General features: G+C 41.9%; 1 protein-coding gene across 2 annotated transcripts; it reads left to right on the forward strand.

Annotated features, from left to right (window-relative positions):
* Positions 1 to 1470: 1470 nt before the first annotated feature.
* On the forward strand, positions 1471 to 8821 carry LOC108512973 (HLA class II histocompatibility antigen, DM beta chain). Of its 2 annotated transcripts, XM_017848554.1 has the most exons (6): positions 1471 to 2628; positions 4488 to 4769; positions 5996 to 6280; positions 7794 to 7910; positions 8069 to 8104; positions 8459 to 8821. In XM_017848554.1, exons 1-6 carry the CDS (start codon positions 2574 to 2576, stop codon positions 8473 to 8475), a joined length of 792 nt encoding a protein of 263 aa, XP_017704043.1. In that variant the 5' UTR covers positions 1471 to 2573; the 3' UTR covers positions 8476 to 8821. The 2 variants fall into 2 exon arrangements, with proteins under 2 accessions (XP_017704043.1, XP_017704044.1); XM_017848555.1 differs by lacking the exon at positions 8069 to 8104 and having other exon boundaries at positions 8459 to 8817.
* Positions 8822 to 23603: the final 14782 nt, after the last annotated feature.

Raw genomic sequence — 23603 nt, forward strand, 5'->3', positions numbered from 1 at the left:
TCTTTGTATGTATTTTTTTCTAACCATTTTCTCCATAGGTATTAGATTTTCCTGAGATTAGGGACTTTGGGGGAGGGCAGCTAAGTGTGGTGTCAAGGGGACCCCTCCACATCTTCTTTTGTTTAGCTCACTATTGAATAAAATCCAAGAGTCCTCAGAAACTAAGGTGTGGAGAGCAGCCCTGAAACCTACTGAGGAGCAGAAGGAAGCCAATTTAGAGTTTCAAGTTAGTAATGGAAAATCCATCAACTGTATAGTTCACAATGGGATAGAAGAATGAATTGCCATTTAAAATCTGCTTTTTCAGTCCAGGCACAATGGCTCATGCCTGTAATCCTAGCACTTTAGGAGGCTGAGGTGGGTGGATCACTTGAGGTCAGGAGTTCAAGAACAGCCTGGCCAACATAGTGAAACCCCGTCTCTACTAAAAAAAAAAAAAAAAAATTACAAAAATTAACCAGGCGTGGTGGCACATGCCTGTAACCCCAGCTGCTTGGGTGGCTGAGGCATGAGAATCATCTGAACCCAGGAGGCAGAGATTGCAGTAAGCCGAGATCATTCCACTGCACTCCAGCCTAGGCAACAGAGTGAGACTCTTTAAAAAAAGCCGTGAAAAAATAAATACGCAAATACATAAAATTTGCCTTTTCAAGACACACACGTGACCAACAAGCATATGAAAAAATGTTCAACATTACTAATGATTAGAAAAATGCAAATCAAAATCATAGTGAGATATCATCTCATTATGGCTATTATTAAAAAGTCAAAAAATAACAAATGTTGGAGAGGTTGCAGAGAAAACAGAAGGCTTATACACTGCTGGTGGGAACATAAATTAGTTCAGTCATTGAGGAAAGCAGTTTGGCAATTTCTCAAGAAACTTAAAGCAGAGCTACCATTCGTCCCAGCAATCTCGTTATTAGCATATACCCAAAGGAGTATTAATTGTTCTACCATAAAGACATATACACATAAATGTTCACTGCAGCAGTATTCATCACAGCAAAGACATGGAATCAACCTAAATGCCCACCAACAGTAGATTGTATAAAGAAAACGTGGTACATATACACCATGGAATACTACACAGACAAAAAAAGACGAGATCACGTCTTTTGCAGCATCATGGATGGAGCTGGGGGCCATTATCCTAGGCAAACTAACACAGGGGCAGAAAATGAAATACTACGTGTTCTCACTTTTCTAAGTGGGAACTAAACATTGAGTACACATGGACACACAAAAAAGGGAATAATAGACACTGGGCCCTACTTGAGGGTGGAGGTTGGGAAGAGGGAGAGGATCAAAACACTGCCTATCAGATACCATACTTATTACCCGGGTGATGAAATAAATTTGTATGCCAAATCCCCATGACACACAATTTACCTATATAACAAACCTGCACATGTACCCTTGAACCTAAAACAAAGGTTAAAATAATTAAAAATAAATAAAATATAAAATCTTACTTGGTATTCTCAAAAAATAAAAAACAAAATCTGTCTTTTCAGGGGAAGAAAAGTAGGAAAGCTTTATCTCATTTTCCTAGTGGCTTCATAATGCAGGGACCTGCCCCCAGGGAACAGGGTATAGTAGAGGAAACACACAGCGGTGTTTAGAGTTTGGGGGAAGGCAGGTGAGCTCTGGGCACCGACCCGTCACCAGCTATTTTTCAAGGAGTCTGAGTGGTGTTAACCTGCAGTCTACCCCGTGAGATTGCTCAGAGTGTAGGAGGATATGGTTTACTGGCTCCAGAAAGCAGCTATTATAACTGAGGAGGAAATGAAGCTTGACTGGCTAGAACAGAAGCAACAATGGAGGCCCATGGAGGGATTTTCCAGGCCCCTATTCCTGATCCCTAAGGTGGCGCTGCTTCCCTTATTCTGCAGTCTTGCTTTGAGACCAGACAATTCTGTACTCTGTCTGTGCCTCCTTCCTTCTCAGCAGCTCTGCCTCTGCCACCTGCCCCAGAAGGGCTCTGGGTCCTCTCATCTCAGGACAGACAAAGGTTTTTGTAATTATCTTCTTGGGTAACCTCCCTGTAAGGAATAGGAGAGGTTATCTGGTCCTGGTCTTTTGGGAGAGCATTGAGAGGAAAAAGTTAAACCAGTGGGCAGCCCAGGCTGCATACATCCTGGGAATATTGCGATTATTCTCTCCAGTAATCTAGGGAAATCCACTGGTTGTTCTGCAGAAAAAGAATTAAGAGAGAACAGGAGACCTGTTGTCTAAGCCTAAGGCAGGGTGAGGTTTACCTAGTAACTGATGATGCTAGGCCGAGGCACTCAGCGATTTGTCTCTACATCTGTCCCCGCCTACCTAGCCAATCTGTCCCTGTTTGGGACACTGGACTCCCGTGAGCTGGAAGGAACAGGTTTAATATCTAGGGGCTGGGTATCCCCAAATCACTCATTTGGGGGGATCAAGGGACCCGGGCAATATAGTATTCTGCTCAGTGTCTGGAGATCATCTACCCAGGCTGGGGCTTCTGGGACAGGTGAGGACCCACGGACCCTGGAAGAGCTGGTCCAGGGGATTGAACTCCCGCCATCTCTACAGAGCAGAGCATGATCATATTCCTGCCGCTGCTGCTGGGGCTCAGCCTGGGCTGCACAAGAGCAGGTAAGGACACTTCTTCCGGGGACTCTCCCTTCCCCTGCTCCTGTTTCAGGATAAGGGTGTTCCGTTTTGTAATTGCATATGACCCCCTGGATAGTTTGTCTCCCTGGTATATATTCCTATAGCACTTTGTACTTTATCTTTGTAGCAATTTTAATGTAATTAATCTGTATAATTATCTGTGCAGTGTATATTCCCTGCTGGAATATAGGCAAGGACATTGTTCATCTTATTTATTGCTGCATCCCCAGCTCCTAGCACAGTGCCTGCATGCAGCAAGTGCTTCGTAAATATGTGCAAACTGAATATTTAATATTTCCAGCACAGTACAAGGCTGACTCTTTCTCTTGACCCTTATTCTCTCTCGATAATTTGCCATACTGAAGGTCTGTGTTCTGGGCAGATTGTCATGTTTAAATACGCAAATAATCTCGGGGGGCCACTCCTATCCCTGTGCTTAGTCTTGCATAAAGAGGAGACTGGATCTAAAAACTTATCTACTATTTCTATTGACTCCCTCAAATCAGGCTTTCAGAAACTTCAGGGTATGAGCTTGGTCAGTAGACGGTCCCTGAGCAGGAAATCTGTGCCAGACTAACTGGATGTCACCAAGGCTTAGGTTCTCAGCTGCATATAAGAAAAATCAACTTTTTTTCTTCTATATGCTCACACTCAACACTTCTTTGACCAATTGTGTGGGTTTTTTTTTTTTTTTTTCTCATAGCAACCAATTATCCTATATTAGCTGGATATCCTATAATTCAATTCCATTGTGACATTAACTGGAGTTAACATAGAGTCCAAAGGTTAAAGACTCAGTCCCATAAGGCCACCTCCATTTCAGACACCAATCACAAGTAGTAGCTTCCCGAGTTACCTACATCTTCTGTCCAACTTGGCTACAAATCAGAGGTTCCCATGACCCCCTCCTTGGGGTTGATAATTTGCTAAAGTGGCTTATGGAACTCAGGAAAAATTTACTTACTATTGTAGACTTTTATAAAGGATATTTTATTTTAATTGATAATGATTGTACATATTCCTGGGGTGGATAATGGTGTTTTAGTACATGTAATGTACAGTGATAAGATCAGAGTTAGCATATCCATCATCTCATTGATCATTTCTTTGTGTTGGAAACATTCAATATCCTTCTTCTAGTGATTTGAAATGATATAATGTATTATTGTTAATGATAGTCATCCCACAGTGGTATAGAACACTAGATTGTAATTTTGCATCCTTTAACAAAGGATATTTTAAAGGATACAAATGAACATCCAGATGAAGAAATACCAGGTCTGGAAGGGTCCCAATCACAGGAGCTCTGTCCCCACAGAATTGGGGTACTTCACCTCCTGGCACGTGGATGTGTTTACCAACTGAGAAGTTCTCTAAACTCCACAGTTCCGGGATTTCTATGGAGGCTTTATCACATAAGCATGACTGATTATTAACTCAATCTCCAGCCCCTTCCCTTTCAGGGAGGATGGGGGAAGGGACTAAAAGTTCCAGGCTTCTAATCATGGCTTGGTCTTTCTGGTGACCAGCCCCTCCTCTAGGAGCCCACCAAGAGTTACCTCATTAGAACAAAAGACACTCCTGTTATCTAGGAAATTCTAAGCGATTAGGCACTCTATGTCAGGAACCAGGGTCAAAGACAAAATATTAGAACAAAAACAAAAGATGCACCTAGCATCCCTATCACTCAGGAAATTACAAGGGTTTTAAGAGCTCTGTGCAGAGCTCCTAAATATATGTCTATATGTTATATATATTTATTATTTATGTATATTTATTATTTATTTATTGTCAGGCCAATAGAAGACATTGACCTGCTCTCCCTTCCCTGGCTCCTCTAGGTGGCTTCGTGGCCCATGTGGAAAGCACCTGTCTACTGGATGATGATGGGACTGCAAAGGATTTCACATACTGTATCTCCTTCAACAAGGATCTGCTGACCTGCTGGGATCCAGAGGAGAACAAGATGGTCCCTTGTGAATTTGGGGTGCTGAATCGCTTGGCCAATGGCATCTCAGATTACCTCAACCAACAGGACACCTTGATGCAGCGCTTGCGCAATGGGCTTCAGAATTGTGCCACACATACCCAGCCCTTCTGGGGATCACTGACCCACAGGACACGTGAGGAGAGAGGGATGCAGAGGGGCTACCAGGAAGTGCAGTTAGGAGGGCAGGCCAGGGAGGAGCCCACAGTGGCCCAGGGGTTTGAGATTTGAGCAGCAAAGAAGAGAAAATGTGTGGATCTGAAATGTATAAAGAGGGGGGATTGAACCTCAAGGGGAACAAGGTGGCTGACGTGAGTGGAACAGGAGTAGAGAAGGGGAGGTGAGGTTTGAACCGCGAGGAACCATGAGGGGAGCTTGTGCAGAGGCCAGGGCATCTCAGGATGGGTACCCAAGATGTTCATGCCTTCTTATCCCAGATTTTGGTGTTCTAGATCTGAGGTGGGCCCAGGCATGGGAATATTCGGAATCCTAGGGGATCCTGACACATGCTTTTTCTCACACTTAAACTCTTGCATTGACAATGGCTTGAAGTTTGTAAAAGTAAACTTGAAGCTCTCCACAGTACAGAATAGTGTGTTTCAAGGGTGGTTTCTGAACCACCTTTCTCAGAATTGCCTGGAGGAGGTGCTTGTTAAATATGCAAGCCCCTTGGTACCACTCCAGATCTGTTGAAAGAAAGTATCTGGGGATACAGGCTAGGAAATCTGCATTTTAACATAATTTCTTGGATTTTTATTTAAGATTGTGTTTGAAAAATGTCAAGATAGAGGCAAGCAAGAGGGTCACCTAGGAGAGTAAATCAGTAAAAGATGGCAGTATGAGCAATCTCATTAATTTGACTACATTCATTCCAAATTTAAGAGTGAATCTTAAGTTAGGCTTGTTTCCTTAAACTATGCGAGGAGAAAAGGCTTTAACTAGCAAATTAATGTATTAAACAAGATTTGGAGAAAAATTCCTTTTCCACCTTAAAAAAACCCAATGTACAACTCTGGATTACTCTTAGCTTACTTACTTCAAATACTTTCCAGCTTACGTACTTGAAATAAATACAATGACTTCTAGAACAGCTTGCAGTTCAGATCTGGTTTTTACTAATTGTAATCAAACATAACTCTGGAGGAGGAAAGAAAGAAAGGGGCAATGAAGGAATGCGAGAGAACAAAGAGCAATGCAGGAATACATTCTAACGATTCCCTTTCAAGGGGCAGCATGGCAGGGGGGCTGGGGTGGGAAGTGGGTTGCAAAATCTATGAAGAGTTGTGATAGAAAAAGAAACCAGGTTGGAGAAGAAGCCAGAATGTCACCCTCCTTCCTAAAGATGTTTTTTCTCCTATGCAGGGCCACCATCTGTGCAAGTAGCCCAAACCACTCCTTTTAACACGAGGGAGCCTGTGATGCTGGCCTGCTATGTGTGGGGCTTCTATCCAGCAGATGTGACCATCACGTGGATGAAGAATGGGAATCTTGTCATCCCTCACAGCAGTGGCCAGAAGACTGCCCAGCCCAATGGAGACTGGACATACCAGACCCTCTCCTTTTTAGCCCTAACCCCCTCTTACGGGGACACCTACACCTGTGTGGTGGAGCACATTGGGGCTCCTGAGCCCATCCTTCGGGACTGGAGTAAGTGTATGGCAGATGGATGGAATTAGGGTCAAAGCAGAGAAAATGAGATGTGGATTGATACATGGTACATGGTAGACAGCAAGGTGCTAAAAATGGGGACTGAGTCTGGAGGAACTTATGGGGGGCTTAGGACCAGAATTGGGAAATGGGATAAAGAAATGGAAATATTTAGGTTGATGAAAAGGATTTGCAGTTTTTGCCATTACTTTTAGTGGCAAAAAACGCAATTACTTTTGCACCAATTTAATATTTATATTTAGTCTGTGCTATTGTTGCTCTGGTGGTGTGGTTGATGTTGCTGCATCTATATTTGAGGGTGGGAGGGGAGCGTGCTTGCTTTGAAATGAGGATGTAAATTTGGCAATCGTATTTTCAGAACCCCAAATTGTAATACACTTTTCTAGCCTCCTTTGATTTCAACTGTTCTGGTGCCAGAAGCAGATGGGAGCTGAAGGAATGATGAAGGTTGAAGAAGGGGGACATTTCTTGGTGTGGGGCAGTACTACATTTGGCCTGCTCTACCAAGCATAGGGGAGTAGTCAAGCCACGGCTGGCAGACCATTTGGCGTGCATGCTCAGGGGCTAATGGATACAGAATTAATTACAGTTCAAACACTGTTTGAACTCAGTGTTGGGAGTAGTTAAAGGTATTGTGAGAAGTCGCACACAGCTTTGGGTATTCTTGGGAAAGAAAGAGGAAGAAATGAGGAAGAGGAAGGGTGTCTACAAAGGCCAGAGAACAGGATCTCAGATCAGCTGCTGTAACCAGGTTTCCCCTTGTGGGATGTGCTGTTTCCTGCTGGGCAGTTGGGAAGGGAATGGAGAACAGAGAAGACAGTGGAAATCACATGCTCACTTGAACTTTCCTGGGGAACATCTCCTCACAGGGTGTACAAGCACCTCCCTTTGGTAATGCAGTGTTCATTTTATCATGGGAAAAGAATCTGGGTGGGACGTGATTCAGAACAGGACCAGCCCAAGGAAGTGCAGGGGCTGTGGAGTGGGATGGAGACAAGCTCCATGGGAGATCTAGATGTAGAAGGTACACAAGTAGTAGGATAACTCACAGGATGGATCCACTGGAGGTTAAGACACGTGGTAAGACAGTGTAATAGGAAGCTGCTCAGTTGGAGAAAGTAAGGAAGCAAACATTGTCACCGTGGGGGCAATGGAGAGGACAGTGAGGAGCCCTTTATCCTGATAAGAGTGCCTTTTGGGTAAAGGAAGGAAAGAGGATGCCTTGAGAGGCGCCACTGTATTAGAGAGGACCTGGAACCCAGGATGCTAATTCTGGGGAGATGGGTTCCCTAGGCTTACTCTAGGAGTAGAGGTCCATGGGATGAGGGTTTGATTTGAGAAAGATCATTTTCTTGGGAGTGGGTGGTGTGAGCTAGACCCTTGGAGCTGGGATAAAGGACCTTTTAACCCACTGAGAGGTGGCTGCAATAAATGGAATTGCCCTGGGAGTGAGCAACAGAAATTGGTTCAAGTAAGTTTCTATTTTTTGCAGCACCTGGGCTGTCCCCCATGCAGACCCTGAAGGTTTCTGTGTCTGCAGTGACTCTGGGCCTGGGCCTCATCATCTTCTCTCTTGGTTTGATCAGCTGGCGGAGAGCTGGCTCCTCTAGTGAGTGACTCCCTGAACTCCCATCCCCACTCTTGGTCCCAATCTGTCCTTACTTTCTGTTTGTGATTGACTCTCTCCTTCCTACCCTCTTTGCTATGAATAATGCAAGATACTTTCATCCACAAAGACTGGTGTAATCAAGTATCTTCCTCTCTTAGGTTACACTCCTCTTCCTGGGTCCAATTATCCAGAAGGTAACATCTCTGTTGGTCTACTTCCCTACTTGTCCTTTGGTAGGGGTGCGGGTTAGAAGGGTCAGTGTTGGGTTCAACTAATCTTGCTTATTATATGGGTGAGCTTCCATGAGGATCTAGCCAAGGGCATGATTTAAGCTGCCATTGCTAGGGTTAAGAGCAGGAAGGAGCATCCTCCTCTTCTACTAAGTGGGATGTCTGCGGAGAGGAGGATGAAGGTGTTTCCTTTGTACTAGTTGTTGGTGCCCTGGAGTTCTCAATATCACTGTATTAAGGCATGGGATGGTTACAGTGGCAAACGATGGGGGCAAGTTGGGTTGAAGCCTCATTATCTCCCTTTTATTTATTCTGTAGGACGGCACATTTCCTAGAGGCAGAATCCTACAACTTCCACTCCAAGTGAGAAGGAGATTCAGACTCAGTGATGCTACCATGCCTCTCCAACATCTTCAACACCCTGACATTATCTTGGATCCTATGGTTTCTCCATCCAATTATTTGAATTTTCCAGTCTCCCCTATGTAAAACTTAGCAACTTGGGGGACCTCATTCCTGGGACTATGCTATAACCAAATTATCATCCAAGGTTATATTTCTGGGATGGATATAATCTGAGGAAGGGAGTTAAAGACCCTCCTGGGGCCCTCAGTGTGCCATAGAGGACAGCAAGTCACTGGTGATTGTTTCGGAGAAATAAACTTTAGTGGAAATAATGTTTTTCCATGTCTTCTTCCTGGGGCCCTGGGGAAGGAATATGGGCAAAGCAGGGACTGAGGTTAATTCTCTTCTACTTGAGTGGGGGAGAAATCAGTGCCTTCTTCCATTTTCCCGCTTAGACATGACAGAATTTGGGGCCGTTTTCTGATTAATAATTCATAAGGGGAAATTAAACTGTGGTGGGATGGAGTCACAGAGTATGGGCAAGGAAGGGGATTAACAGCTTACTCACCCCATACAGGATCTTATAAGGATTAAATGAGTTCATACTTGTAAATGGCTAAGAACACTGCCAGACACATAGCCAGCCTGCAATAGTGACGTTAGCCATTTTCAGTTATTCAACTTTCTGGCCAGGCATTGTACCAGGTGCTTTGATCCTCATCACAACCGTAAGGCAGACCCCTCAGACCCCTCAGGATTCAGGGAACAGAGCTTAACTCTGGATTGAGTTCTAGACAGTTATTTCTTCCATACCCTGAATGCAGAAGGGAACATAGCTTGAGTGATTATTATATCTTAGGCACTGGGCTCAGACCTTTATATTTGTAGCTCCTTCTCTTCTCACAATAACCCCACAAGGGACAGATTGCTTCCCTCTATGTTACAGACAAAGGATATGAGGCTCAGAGACATTTAAGTGACTTGTCCAAGGTCAAAGAACAGATTTCTGTAGGATGTTTGTCTACCTGAGCTGGAAGTAGCAGATTACTTTATTCTGAAGACCCTCATGCTGGTGAGCACACATCTCTTCAGGGCCTCCGTTCTATTCCCTTCTAACCCAAGCCCAGGAGAACCCTTTGGGGGAATGGACTGCACGCCACGGAAGAGAGGATGCTGGCTGGTGGTTTGTTGTCCCATGAAAGGCGACACCCGCTGGACACAGAAAGCTAGGGTGTGGAATTGTTTTTGGAATTAGAGTTAGGTACTAGAATGTGGGTAAGAAAAAGAAACCAGAAATGAGTTGATCTGGAACACATCCATAGTTTCTTCAGACGGATCCTTGGAATTACAGCATCTCTTCTGGAAGGGGTTAACAGAATTCAGTGGAAGGAAGTTAATGTCTATATTTTACCATTTTTATGTTTCGTATTCATTTTTTTCTATTCACTGTTTTGTTTTATTTTGTTCGTTTGACAAAGCAAACTCCTTTTTAAATTCTAGTTTAGTCTAGGAATGGGGCTTTGGGCCTTGTCTATAACTGGGCAGTTTTATTTATTATTTTTATTTTATTTATTTATTTTTTTTGGAGATAGAGTTTTGCTCTTGTTGCCCAGGCTGGAGTGCGATGGTGCAATCTTGGCTTATTGCAACTTCTGCCTCCCGGGTTCAAGTGATTCTCCTGCCTCAGCTTCCCAAGTAGCTGAGATTACAGGCATGCACCACCACACCTGGCTAATTTTGTATTTTATTAGTAGAGATGGGGGTTTCACCATGTTGGTCAGGCTGGTCTCGATCTCTTGACCTCAAGTGATCCACTTGCCTTGCTCCCAAAGTGCTGGGATTACAGGCGTGAGCCACCGCACTCGGCCTATTTGGACAGTTTTAAAGGAGAAGCTGCAGATCTGAAGGGTCTAGTTCTAGTCACAGCAGTGGGAATCAAAGTGACAGGACCCCAGAGGAAGGAAGTAGAGTTACCTAACGGGACGGCTTCCAGTTCCTTTTCTAGAGATTCCTAGTGCAGGCTTTTCTCTGCCCTAACTTTGTAGGTTTTTTGTTTTATAGGAAAGGCTTCCCATTCCAGGTAAGGAATAGGGAAAAGTATATGTAGGTCTCCTATGATCCAGAGAGTCAGAATACTATAGGTAGAAAGGGGAGTCTTTACACAGGGGAATGAGTGGTACTTGAAAGGAAGGTGGAAGAAGGGTAATGGCGGACTAAATTGTAGGAGGATGAGGAGAGGAAAATGGATACTGCATGAAGAGAATGGAATGTCAAACATAATGGATTGCCAAAAAAGGAGAGTATGCGTGTGTGTGTGTGTGTGTGTGTATGTACTTGAGCACATGTGAGAGAAAGGAAAAAAAGAGAAGGAGTGGAAGAGAGTAGAGAGAGGGAGAAAAAGGGCGAGAGGAGAGAAGTGGAGTAGGAGAAAGAAGGAGAGAGACGTAGAGGGAGTGAGGGAGGGGAACGAGGGAAGAGAGAGAGCTGGACTTTTGGGTTATACATAATCCAAGCTGCACAAAGAATTGTTTTCTCCCTTCCATGTCTTGTTTTAAAAGCTGAACTTGGAGCTAGAATTGGTTTCAAAGGTCATCTAGTCCAACTCCCCTCCCATGAAAGAACTGGGCCTGTGTTAACGAGAGCACACACAGTGCGGGGAGTTCCTCCAACACTTGGGGCAGATAACAATATTTTAGAGAAATGTGTTGACCCCATATTTGAGCTTCTTCTATTGACCATTAAAGACAGTGAGACTAAATCTCAAATACACTATGGGAGGTGGTATCCTTGGCATTTTTTTTTCCCTGAGGGAGAGTATGCTCCTGGGTTCCAGGTTCTCTTTGCCTCCCTGCCCATGCACACATGCGTGTGAACGAAACGGACAAGCTTGACATTTAATCCCAGTGTCTATTTATGAAAATTATCTTTTGGCCATTTTCTCAAGTTTTTCTGTTTCCACAGTAAAATAGGGCAAATCAGATGCAAACGAGGGTGGAGTTCAACCCCATCCTCAAAGCCTTTTTTTTTTTGGCTTGAGTGTCTGTCATTCCCAAGAGCCCTCCAACTGCCTTGAAGCAAGGCATGGGGGATTTCTCCATGATGCTTTCTGCCACTACTTGGCCAGACCAGTCTCCAGGGGTTTCCGAGAGTGGAGAGGCCCCAAATCTATGGAGACTACTCCCAGATGGGGGGCTCCTTGTTTCTCCAGACCCTTCCTCTTCCATTTCATATGAGGCTTCCAAGAGGCCCCGGCCACGCTGGTCTGGGGAAGGGAATAAAGAAATGGCTTTTATTGTATCAGAGTCTCCACAGAAAACAGATGGCATATTCGAAGTAGGACATTTCAAGGAGAGTTTATTTATTAGGAAACTATTTACAAAGAAGTGGGTGGAGGATAACTGTTACTACCCCAAGGTCCAAAGAGGCCAGGGACAGAAGGGGTTATCAGGACTCAGAAGGACAGCAAGCCCTGTACAGTCACCACCTTGCCAAGAGCAGTGTCCTTCAGTCAAGGGACACAACAGCTTAAGGTGACCTTGTAGGGAGGAAGCCAAGGGATTAGAAACACTGACCTCACTCCCCTCTTCCCTCTGCTCTTAGGCTGATGCTGGAAGCAAGAAGCAGCCAGGGAGCATGGGAGGCAGTTAATGTCATGCAGGTCAGCGCCTGAGGCAGACCCCAGGTGCAGAAGTATTGAGAGTGGGTCCAGGAGGACAGATGGGGGACAGGAAGCACATTCACAGCAAGAAGGAAAAATGTCAATGTTGCGGGGTGGAGAGAGAGGTGCAAAAATTGGGCTTCTTTTGGCCTTGGACAACGACAAATGCATAGTAGCAACAGAAACTAAGTTTGCAGTTTCCTACTGGGGAATTTGGGAGGACACTCACTTCTGTTCTGTCTTTCCCACTTGAAGTTTGACTGTGGTTATACTGAATTTATAGAAATTTGGGGTTAACTGACTTGTTTTTATTACTAAATCATACCATGCAAAAACAGACTGTTTTCTTATTTATTCAAATCATTTTGTTTGCTCTTTATTATGGTTTTTAAATTTTACCTTTTCATAGTAGTCCTGAGTATGCTCAGTTAATTCTTAGACATGTTATAGTTTTTGCTGCTATTGTGATTGGTATCTTATTGCGATTCTACTTTTGAATCAGTAATTTCTGATGTAGAAGAATGTACCCAATCTAAGTGTACTGCTCAGCAATGTTAAGTGTATTCACATTTTTGGGCAACCAAATCTCCAGAACTCTTTTTCACCTTGCAAAACCGGAACTCTACACCCATTAAACAACAACTCTTCATTTCTCTCTTCCTCTAGCCCCTGGCTACCATCACTCTACTTTCTGTTTCTATGAATCTGACTACTTTAGATACCTTGTACAAGTGCAATCACGGAGTTTTTGTCTTTTGGCGATTGGCTTATTTCACTTAGCACAATGTCCTTTTTTAAAATTATACTTTAAGTTCTAGGGTACATGTGCATAACGTGCAGGTTTGTTACATATGTATACTTGGTGCCATGTTGGTGTGCTGCACCATAACTGTCTGCACCCATCCAATTCGTCATTACTATATCAGGTATAAACTCCCAATGCAATGCCCTCCCCCCCTTTCCCCTCCATGATAGCCCGATGTGTCGATGTTCCTTCCCGAGTTCAAGTGATCTCATTGTTCAGTTCCCACTAATGAGTGAGAACATGCGGTGTTGGTTTTCGTTCTGTGATAGTTTGCTAAGATGATGGTTTCAAGCTGCATCCATGTCCTACAAAGGCGCAAAAACTCATCCTTTTTTATGGCGTGCATAATATTCCATGGTGTATAATGTGCCACTTTTCTTAATCCAGTATTTCACAGATGACATTTGGGTTGATTTCCAAGTCTCTTTGCTATTGCTGAATAGTGCCGCAACTAAACATACGTGTGCAATGTGTCTTATAGCAGATGATTTTATAATCTTTGGGTATGGAGCCTGCATTGCAAGACAATCCTAAGGTCAAAAGGAACAAAGCTGGAGGCATCACAGCTACCTGACTTCAAACTATTACTACAAGGTATAGTTTAACCAAAACAGCATGGGTACTGGTACCAAAACAGAGATATAGACAATGGAAGACGAGTCCTCAGAAATAATACCACACATCTACAGCCATCTGATCTTTGGACAAACTGAGGAAGAAACAAGAAATGGGGGAAAAGGATTCCCTATTTAATAAATGGTGCTCGGGAAAATTGGGCTAGCCATAAGTAGAAAGCTGAAAACTGGATCTTTCCTTACTCCTTATACGAAATTAATTCAAGATGGATTAGGAGACTTTAAATGTTAGACCTAATACCATAAAAATCCTAGAAGAAAACCTAGGTAGTACCATTTCAGGACATAGGCAATGGGCAAGGACTTCATGTCTTAAAACACAAAAGCAATGGCAGCAAAAGCCAAATTGAACAAATGGGGGTCTTAAATTAAACTAAAGAGCTTCTGCACAGCCAAAGAAACTACATCAGAGTGAAACAGGCAACCTACAGAAAATGGGGGAGAAATATTTTTGCCAATACTACTCATCTGACAAAGGGCTAATATCCAGAATCTACAAGAACTCAAACAAATTTACAAGAAAATAACAACAACCCATCAAAAGTGGGAAAGGATATGAACAGACCATTTCTCAAAAGAAGACATTCATACAGGCCAACAGACACATTGAAAAAATGTCATCATCATGGCCATCAAAGAAATGCAAATCAAACCAACAATGAATACCATCTCACCACAGTTAGAATGGCAATCATTAAAAGTCAGGAACACAACAGGTGTTGGAAGAGGATGTAGGAGAAATAGGAGCACTTTTACACTGTGGTCGGGATTGTAAATATTCAACCATTATTGGAAAAAACGTGTGGCGTTCCTCAAGGATCTAGAACTAGATGTACCATATGACCCAGCCATCCCACTACTGGGTACAATGTCCTTAAAATTCATACTTGTTGCAGCATGTAAGAGCATTTCCTTCCTTTTTAGGCCGAATGATAAGCCACTGTATGTATATGCCATATTTTGTTTGCCCACTCGTCTGTCTATGGACATTTGTATTGCTTCCACCTCTCAGCTATTGAGAATAGTGCTGCTATGAATATGGGGGGAAATACCTGCTTAAGTCTCTGCTTTCAATTCTTTTGCATTTATACCCAGAAGTGGGACTCTTGGGTCATATAGTAGTTTTATTATTACTTTTTTTAGGAACTGCCATACTGTTTCCCATAGCAGTTACACATTTTACAATCCCACGAACATTGCATATAAAGGTTCTAATGTCTCTACATCCTCACCAACCCTCCCTTCCTTCCTTCCTTCCTTCCTTCCTTCCTTCCTTCTTTCCTTCTTTCCTTTCCTCCTTCATTTGCTCCCTCCTTCATTCCTTCTCTTCTTTCCTTTTTCCTTTCATTTTTATAGTAGCCATGCTAATGAGTGTTAGATGATGTTATGGTTTTAATTTGCACTTCTCTAATAATAAGTAATGCTGAGCATCTTTTCATATGTGTGTTTGCCACTTGTATATCATCTTTGGAAAAATGTCTATTGAAGTTTGTTGTCCCCTTTTTAATTGTTTATATAAACAATTGTTGTTGGGCTTTATGAGTTCTTTATATATTCTGGATATTAACCCTTTATTTGATATATGATATTCAAATATTGATATATGTTTTCAAGTATTAGAAGTTAATCAATTTTTGTAGGTTGGTCTTATACGGGACAACCTTGGTGGAGTCTCTTATTGGTTTTAGTGGGGTTTTTGTTGTTGTTGTTGTTGTCATCGTTGTTATTGATATTCTCTCTGTCTCTCTCTTTTTCCAGGTAGCTAATAGTATCATCTGCAAGCACTGGGTTTTGTGTTTTCCCTCTTAATCCTTAGTGTTTTGTTTTCATGTTGCTGACTAGGATCTCCAATGCTGTGTCAAACAGGAGGGTGATAATGAGCATTACTCTTAAAGGAAATAAACCTAAATATTCTCCATTAAGTATATGTTTTGCTGTATATTGTAGATTCACATGCAGTTGTAAGAAATAATAAAAACAATCCTGTGTATCCTTTACCCAGTTTCCCTTGATGGTAACATTTTGCAAAACTATGGTACAATATCACAATTAGGATACATGGATACAGCCACAATACAGAACACTTCTATGATCACAAGGATTCTTCACCTTGCCCTTTTCTAGACACACCCACTTCCCTACCATTCCATATCCCCCTTAATGTCTAGCAGTCACTAATCTGTTATCATTTCTATGACTTTGTCACTTCAAGACAAATTTTTTTTGTCATTTTAAGACAAATGTTTAATAAATGGAAACATATAGTATATAAACTTTTGGGATTGACTTTTTTTCTCTCAGTGTATTTCTCTGGAGATCATACAAGGTTGTTGCATATACGAATAATTTATTATTGCCTGGTTGTATTATATGGTATGGGTATAGCACAGTTGGTTTAGCCACCTGCCCATTGAAGACATCTGGATTGTTTCCAGATTTGGCTTGTATGAATATAAGTTTTTGTGTGGATATAAGTCTTAATTTCTCTGGAGCAAATGCCCAGGAGTATACCTGCTGAATTGTATGGTGGTTGCTGAATTGTATGTGCTTATTTGCCATCTGTATATCCTTTTGATGAGATGTCTCTTCATGAATTTTTCCCATTTTCTAATTTTTAGTTTTTTAAATAAACTGTCAGACTGTTTTCCAGAGTGGTTGCACCAGCAATGTGTGAGTGATTGTTTTACTGCATCCTCACAGGCATTTGGTATTGTCACTATTTTTTTTTTTTTTTTTGAGACAGAGTCTCGCTTTGTCACCCAGGCTGGTGTGCAGCGGCATGATCTCGGCTCACTGCAAGCTCTGCCTCCTGGGTTCACGCCATTCTCCTGCCTCAGCCTCCTGAGTAGCCGGGACTACAGGTGCCCACCACCATGCCCAGTTATTTTTTTGTATTTTTAGTAGAGACGGGGCTTCACCATGTTAACCAGGGTGGTCTTGATCTCCTGACCTCATGATCCACCCGCCTCGGCCTCCCAAAGTGCTGGGATTATGGGCGTGAGCCACCACGCCTGGCTTATTGTCACTATTTTTTATTTCAGCCAGTCTAATACGTGTGTGGTGAGATCTTATTGTGGTTTTAATTTGCATTTCCTTAATAGCTAATGATATTGAGCATCTTTTCATGTGCTTATTTGCCATCTGTATACCCTTTTGATGAGCTATCTCTTCATGAATTTTTCCCATTTTCTAATTAATTTTTTTTTTTTTTACTGTTGATTTTTTTACTTTTTTTTTCTGAGATGGAGTCTTACTCTGTCGCTCAGGCTGGAGTGCAGTGGCATAACCTCGGCTCACTGCAACCTCTGCCTCCTGGGATTACAGGCATATGCCACAACGTCCAGCTAACTTTTTGTAGTTTTAGTAGAGACAGAGTTTCACCACATTGTCTAGGCTGGTCTCAAACTTCTGACCTCAAGTCATCCACTCGTCTCAGCCTCCCAAAGTGCTGGGATTACAGGCATGAGCCAAGGTGCCTGGCCTGAGTTTTGATAATTTGTTATATAGTCTAGATACTAGTCCTTCGTTGCACACATGATTTGCAAATATTTTCTTCCATTTTGTAGCTTGCCTTTTCATTCCTTTACAAGTCTTTCATAGAGCAACAGTTTTGAATTTTAATTAGGTCTAATATATCAATTTTTTCATTTTACAGATCATGTTTTTGGTGTCAAATCTAAGAACTTGTTGCCCAGATCTAGATTCAGAAGATTTTTCCCCTATCTTGTTTTAAAAGTTGTATAGTTTTACATTTTGCATATAAGTTTGCAATCCATATTGAGTCAATTTTTGCAGAAGGTATGAGCCTTAGGTTAAGCTGCTGTTCCTCCTTCTTTTCCTCCTCGTTGTCTTTCTCTCCTCCTATGGCCCTAGGATGTTCAATTGTTCCAGCACCATTTATGTTTTTCTGATGTCTGCAGGGTGTGTAGTGATATTCCCTGTGGACATTTCTATCTTCTTTCTTTTTTTCTTTTTCAGTGTAGTCTGCTAGAGGTTCATCTGTTGACTGATCTTTTCAAAGAAGCAACTTTTTGTGTCTCACTCTGTGGCCCAGGCTGGAATGCAGGGTGCAATGTCAGCTCACTACAACCTCCACCTCCCGGGCTCAAGTGATTCTCCTGCCTCAGCCTTCCAAGTAGCTGGGACTTCAGGCACCTGCCGCCACATTCGGCTAATTTTTTGTGGTTTTAGTAGAAGCAGAGTTTCACCGTGTTGGGCAGGCTGGTCTCTAACTCCTGAGCTCAAGTGATTCACCTGCCTTGGCCTCCCAAAGTATTGGGATTATAGGCGTGAGCCACTGTGCTTGGTCTTCCTTTCTTCTTTGGGCGTATTTTGACCTTTTTCTGGGTTCTTGAGATGAGAGTTTGGATTATTAATTTGAGTACTTTTTTTTTTTTTTTTTTTAAAGAGAAAAGGTCTCCTTATGTTGCCCAGGCTGGCCTTGAAGTACTGGCTCAAGTGATCCTTTCCTGCCTCAGCCTCCCAAGTAGCACCCAGTTTTTCTTCTTTTTAATGTGTGCATTTAATGCTAAAATTTCCCTTTCAGCACGGGTTTAGCTGTGTCCTATAATGTTTTTTATTATTTTGAAAATATTTTGTGGGGACATGGTAGGTGTATATGTTTCTGGGGTACATGAGATGTTTTGATGCAGGCGTAGAATGTGAAATCAGCACATGGTGGAGAATGGGGTAACATTCCCTCAAGCATTTATCCTTTGAGTTACAAACAATTCAATTACATTCTTTAAGATATTTAAAAATATACAATTAAGTTATTTTTGACTATAGTCACCCTATTGTGCTATCACATAGTAGGTCATATTCATTCTTTCTATTTTTTTGTACCCATTAACCATCCCCACCTCCCCGCTCACCCACTACCTTTCCCAGGCTCTGGTAACCATCCTTCTACTCGCTATGTCCATTAGTTCCATTGTTTTGATTTTTGGATTCCACAAATAAATGAGAACATGTGATGTTTGTCTTTCTGTACCTGGCTTATTTCACTTAACATAATGATCTCCATCTCCAGTTTCATCTGTGTTGTTGCAAATAACTGGATCTCATTCTTTTTTCTAGCTAAATAGTGTCCCATTGTATGTATGTACCACATTTTCTTTATCCATTCATCTGTTGATAGACACTTAGGTTGCCCCCAAGTCTTAGCTATTGTAAACAATGCTGCAATTAACATTGGAGTGCAGATACCTCTTTGAAATACTAATTTTCTTTCTTTCGGGTATATAACCAGCAGTGGGATTGCTGGATCATATGGTAGCTCAATTTTAATTTTTTTTGGAGGAACTTCCAAACTGTTCTCCATAGTGAATTAATTTATATTCCTGCAAATAGTGTACAAAGCCTTCTCCACATACTCACCAGTACTTGTTATTGCCTCTCTTTTAGAGACAAGCCATTTTTGTTTATTTTTGTTTGTGAGACAGAGTCTCACTGTTGCCCAGGCTGGAGTGCAGTGGTCCAATCTCTGCTCCCTGCAACCTCAATCTCCCAGGTTCAAGCGGTTCTTCTGCCTCAGCTTCCGAGTAGCTGGGACTACAGGCATGTCCCACCACGCCCAGCTAATTTTTGTATTTTTAGTAGAGACAGGGTTTCACCATATTGGCCAGGCTGGTCTTGAACTCTTGACCTCAGGTGATCTGCCCGCCTCGGCCTCCCTCAGTGCTGGAATTACAAGTGTGAGCCACTGTGTCCAGCCTGGATACAAGCCATTTTAACTGAAGTGAGATGATATCGCATTGCACTTTTGATTTGCATTTCTCTGATGATTCATAATGTTGAGCACCTTTCATAAGTCTGATTGCCATTTGTACGTCTTCTTTTGGGAAATGTCTATTCAAATCAGCTCATTTTTTGTTTGGACTATTAGACTTTTTTTCCTATAGAGTTGTCTGAACTCCTTATATATTCTAGTTATTAATCCTTTGTTAGAGGGGTAGTTTGCAAATATCTCCTCTCATTCTGTGGGTTGTCTCTCCTAGAAATTTTTGATATGTTGTATTCTTATTTTCTTTCATTTCAGTGTATTTTTAAATTTCCTTTGAGATTTACTTTTTGACTTGTAGATTATTTTAAAGTGTTTGCTTAGTTTCTTGACTTTCCTCTGTCTAGTTTGATTACAGTGTAGTCAGAGAACACATTCTGTATAATTTAAATTCTTTTAAATTATCAACTTTTGTTTTATGGCCCTGGATACAGTCCAACTTGGCATATATTGCATGGACACTTGAAAAGAATGTATATTCTGTGCAGCCAACAAGCATGTGAAAAAAATGTTGAGTATAACTAATCATTAGGGAAATGCAAATCAAAACAACGAGATACCATCTCACCCCAGTCGGAATGGCTATTGTTAAAAAGTAAAAAACAACAGGTGCTGACAAGGCTTTGGAGAAAAAGGAACACTTGCACACTATTGGTGGTAATGTAAATTAGTTCAGCCACTGTGGAAAGCAGTCTGGCGATTTCTCAAAGAACTTAAAGCAAAGTTCCCATACAACCCAGCAATTCCATTATTGGGTATATACCTAAAGGAATAGAAATTGTTCTGTCATAAAGACACATGCACGTGCATGTTCATCACATCGTTATTCATGATAGCAAAGACATGGAATCAACCTAGATTTCTTTATCCAGTGTTCATCGACAGTGCACTGGATGAAGAAAATGTGGTACATATATACCATGAAATACCACACAGCTATGAAAAATGGGATCATAACCTTTACAGCAACATAGAGGGAACTGGAGGCCATAATCCTAAACAAATTACCGCAGGAGCAGAAACCCAGCTAAATTGAATACACATGGACACAACAGGGAAAAATAGACACTGGGGCCTATTTGAGGGTAGAGGGTGGGAGGAGGGTGACCACTGAAAAAGTACCTGTCAGGTATTATGCTGATCATCTTTCCTCTGTTATCTTTCCGTTATTGATTGATTTCTAATTTGATTCCATTATAGTCAGAGAACAATTTGTATAATTCAAATTCTTTTTTTTTTTTTTTTTTGGGGAGGAGTCTCGCTCTGTCGCCCAGGCTGGAGTGCAGTGGCGTGATCTCGGCTCACTGCAAGCTTCGCCTCCTGGGTTCCCGCCATTCTCCCGCCTCAGCCTCCCGAGTAGCTGGGACTACAGGCGCCCGCCACCTCACCCGGCTAGTTTTTTGTATTTTAGTAGAGACGGGGTTTCACCGTGTTAGCCAGGAGGGTCTCGATCTCCTGACCTCGTGATCCACCCGCCTCGGCCTCCCAAAGTGCTGGGATTACAGGCTTGAGCCACCGCGCCCGGCTCAAATTCTTTTAAAATTATCTGTACACCAAACCCTTGTGACACACAATTTACCCATATAACAAACCTACATATGTACCCCTTGCACCTGGTAAAACCGGAAAAGAACAGCAACAAAAAAGGAACCAATGTGTATTCTGCTATTGATGGGTGGAGTGTCCTATAAATGTGGATTTGATCCTGTTGGTTAATGGTATTATTGAACTCTTCTATTTGCTAATTTTCTTGCTAGTTTTATTAATAGTTGTGAGAGTTGTGTCAAAGTCTCCAATTATAATTGTGGATTTTCTATTTTTTCTTTCAGTTCCGTCAGCTTTTGCTTCACATATTTTGCAGCTCTGGTGTTTTGGGCATACACATTTGTGATTGCAATATCTTCTTGGTAGACCCACCCTTTTATTATTATAAAATGTCCCTATCTTTCTCTGGTAATTTTTTTTTTTTTTGGCTCTGAAGTTTACCTTATCTGAGAATAGTACACTCACTCCTGTAGTCCTCTAATTAAGGAAAACATGTTGTATCTTTTTCCATCCTTTTACTTTTAACCTGCTTATATTTGTGTAGTTTTGTTGTTGTGTCTTTGTTTGTTTTGAGAAAAAGTCTCACCCTGTCACCTAGGCTGGAGTGCAGTGGCACAACCTCTGCTCACGGTAACCTCTGTCTTCTGGGTTCAAGTGATTCTCCTGCCTCAGCCTCCCGAGCAGCTGGGACCACAGGTGTGCACCACCATGCCTGGCTAATTTTTGTATTTTTAGTAGAGACGGGGTTTCACCATGTAGGCCAGCCAGGCTGGTCTCGAGCTCCTGACCTACCTCAAATTATCCACTCGGCTTAGCCTCCCAAAGTGCTGAGAGCCACTGAGCCTGGACTATACTGTTATTTTTAACTGGGTTTCTTTTTTTTTTCTTTTGTAGAGTGCTGGATTTACAGGTATAAGCCACCATGCCTGACCTGGACTGGGTTTCTTCATTGAGGTATTTAGACCACTTGTATTTAGTGTAATTTTTTTCTTAATTTTTATGTTTAATTATTATGGGCACATAATCGTTGTATATAGTGAGGTACATGTGATGTTAGTTACAGGCATACATTGTGCAATGACCAAATCAGAGTAATTGGGGCATCTATCACCTCAAGGATTTATCATTTCTTTGTATTAAGAATAATGGAATTATTGATATATGTATTAGCTTGGGGTGCCATAATAAAATAAAATTAGGTGGCTTAAATAACAGAAATATATTATCTCACAGTTCTGGACGTTGGAAGCCTGAGATCAAGGTGCCAGCATGGCCAGCTTCTGGTAAGGGCTCTTCCTGGCTTATAGAGAGTTGCCATCTTCTGGGGGCAGAGTGAGAGAGAAAGAGAGAGAGAGGAAGGCTGGGAGGGAGAAAGAGCGAGAGAGCATACCCTGGTTTTTCTTCCTATTGAATTAATCCTATTGAATCACGGCCCTACCCTTATGAATTCATTTAACCTGAATTATTTCTGAAAAAGGCCCTATCTCCAAATGTAGTCCCATTAGTGGTTAGGGCTTCAACATAGGATTCTGTGGGACACAATCCAGCCTGTAGTAACATGAAGGGCTTAATTCTTTTTTATTTATGTTGTTTGTTCTTTCCAGTTTTCATCTCTGTTTACTTTTTTCTGACTTTCTGTGGCCTACTTGGGCATTTTTTGTAATGCCACTTTTATTTATAGTGTTTTTGAGGGTATTGATGCATAACTTTTAAGTGGTTGCTTTAAGTATTACATATACGTGTAACTTGTCACAGTGTGCTGGAATCATCATTTACCATTTTGAGTAAATAATAAAAATCTTACCTTCCTAATTTATGTCCCATCCCTTTTTCCTCCTCACTGAAAATATAATTGTCTTAAATGTTTCCTCTACATACATTTAGAACCACATCAGTGTTATAATTTTTGCTTCAACCATCAAACATACTTTAGAAAACTTAAGAGGAGAAGAAAAATTTTATTGTATTTACCCATCTATTTGCTTACCTTGTTCTTTCTTCTTCCTCGATGTTCCAAGGTTCCTATTTTATCATTTCCATTCTGTTTAGATAACTTCTTTTAGCCATTTTCGTTATTTCTGGGCAGGTGTTCTCCCCCCGCCCCCATCTCCACTGACATCTTAGAGGGGGACCTCATTACTGGCTTGCAGCAATGAAATTCTTAGCTTCCTAAGTGATCTTCTTGGACACCACTGCAGAGTGATGTTGGAGCACCTTGCTACAGCTGCAAGAGGGTGAAAGCTTAGGTTTCCCACTTCGTCTTTCTGGTGTGAGCAGCCGCAGAGTCACAGTTATTGCTATGGTATTTGCCTAGAACTGAGCAGTCACTTTCTAGGCTCGACAGGCTGCCTCTGTCTTGGTCTTTGGCTAGTGATATCAGGGCTTTTGTTGTTAGTGTTGTTGGGGCTTTTTGTTTGTTTGTTTGTGCCAGTTGGTCTTTCCAAATTGTCAGTTTCTTCAGCTCCACGCCTGGCATATATGTGGTAAAAAGAAAGCCCAGGGAACGCACCATTACGTCATTCCTTAGATCCTGAGATTCTAGCTGTTCCGCCTTCTCATCTCCACCTTTTAGAGTCTTCTTATGTTTGTTTTATATATAATGTCCAGAGTTTATAGTTGTACTTACTGAGACAAATAGGAAAAAGTATGTCTACTCAATTTTTCCAGAAGTCTTTGCTGTCAACCTTTACTTA

Source organism: Rhinopithecus bieti, unplaced genomic scaffold, assembly GCF_001698545.2.
Source record: "Rhinopithecus bieti isolate Rb0 unplaced genomic scaffold, ASM169854v2 scaffold_31525, whole genome shotgun sequence".
NCBI lineage: Eukaryota > Metazoa > Chordata > Mammalia > Primates > Cercopithecidae > Rhinopithecus > Rhinopithecus bieti.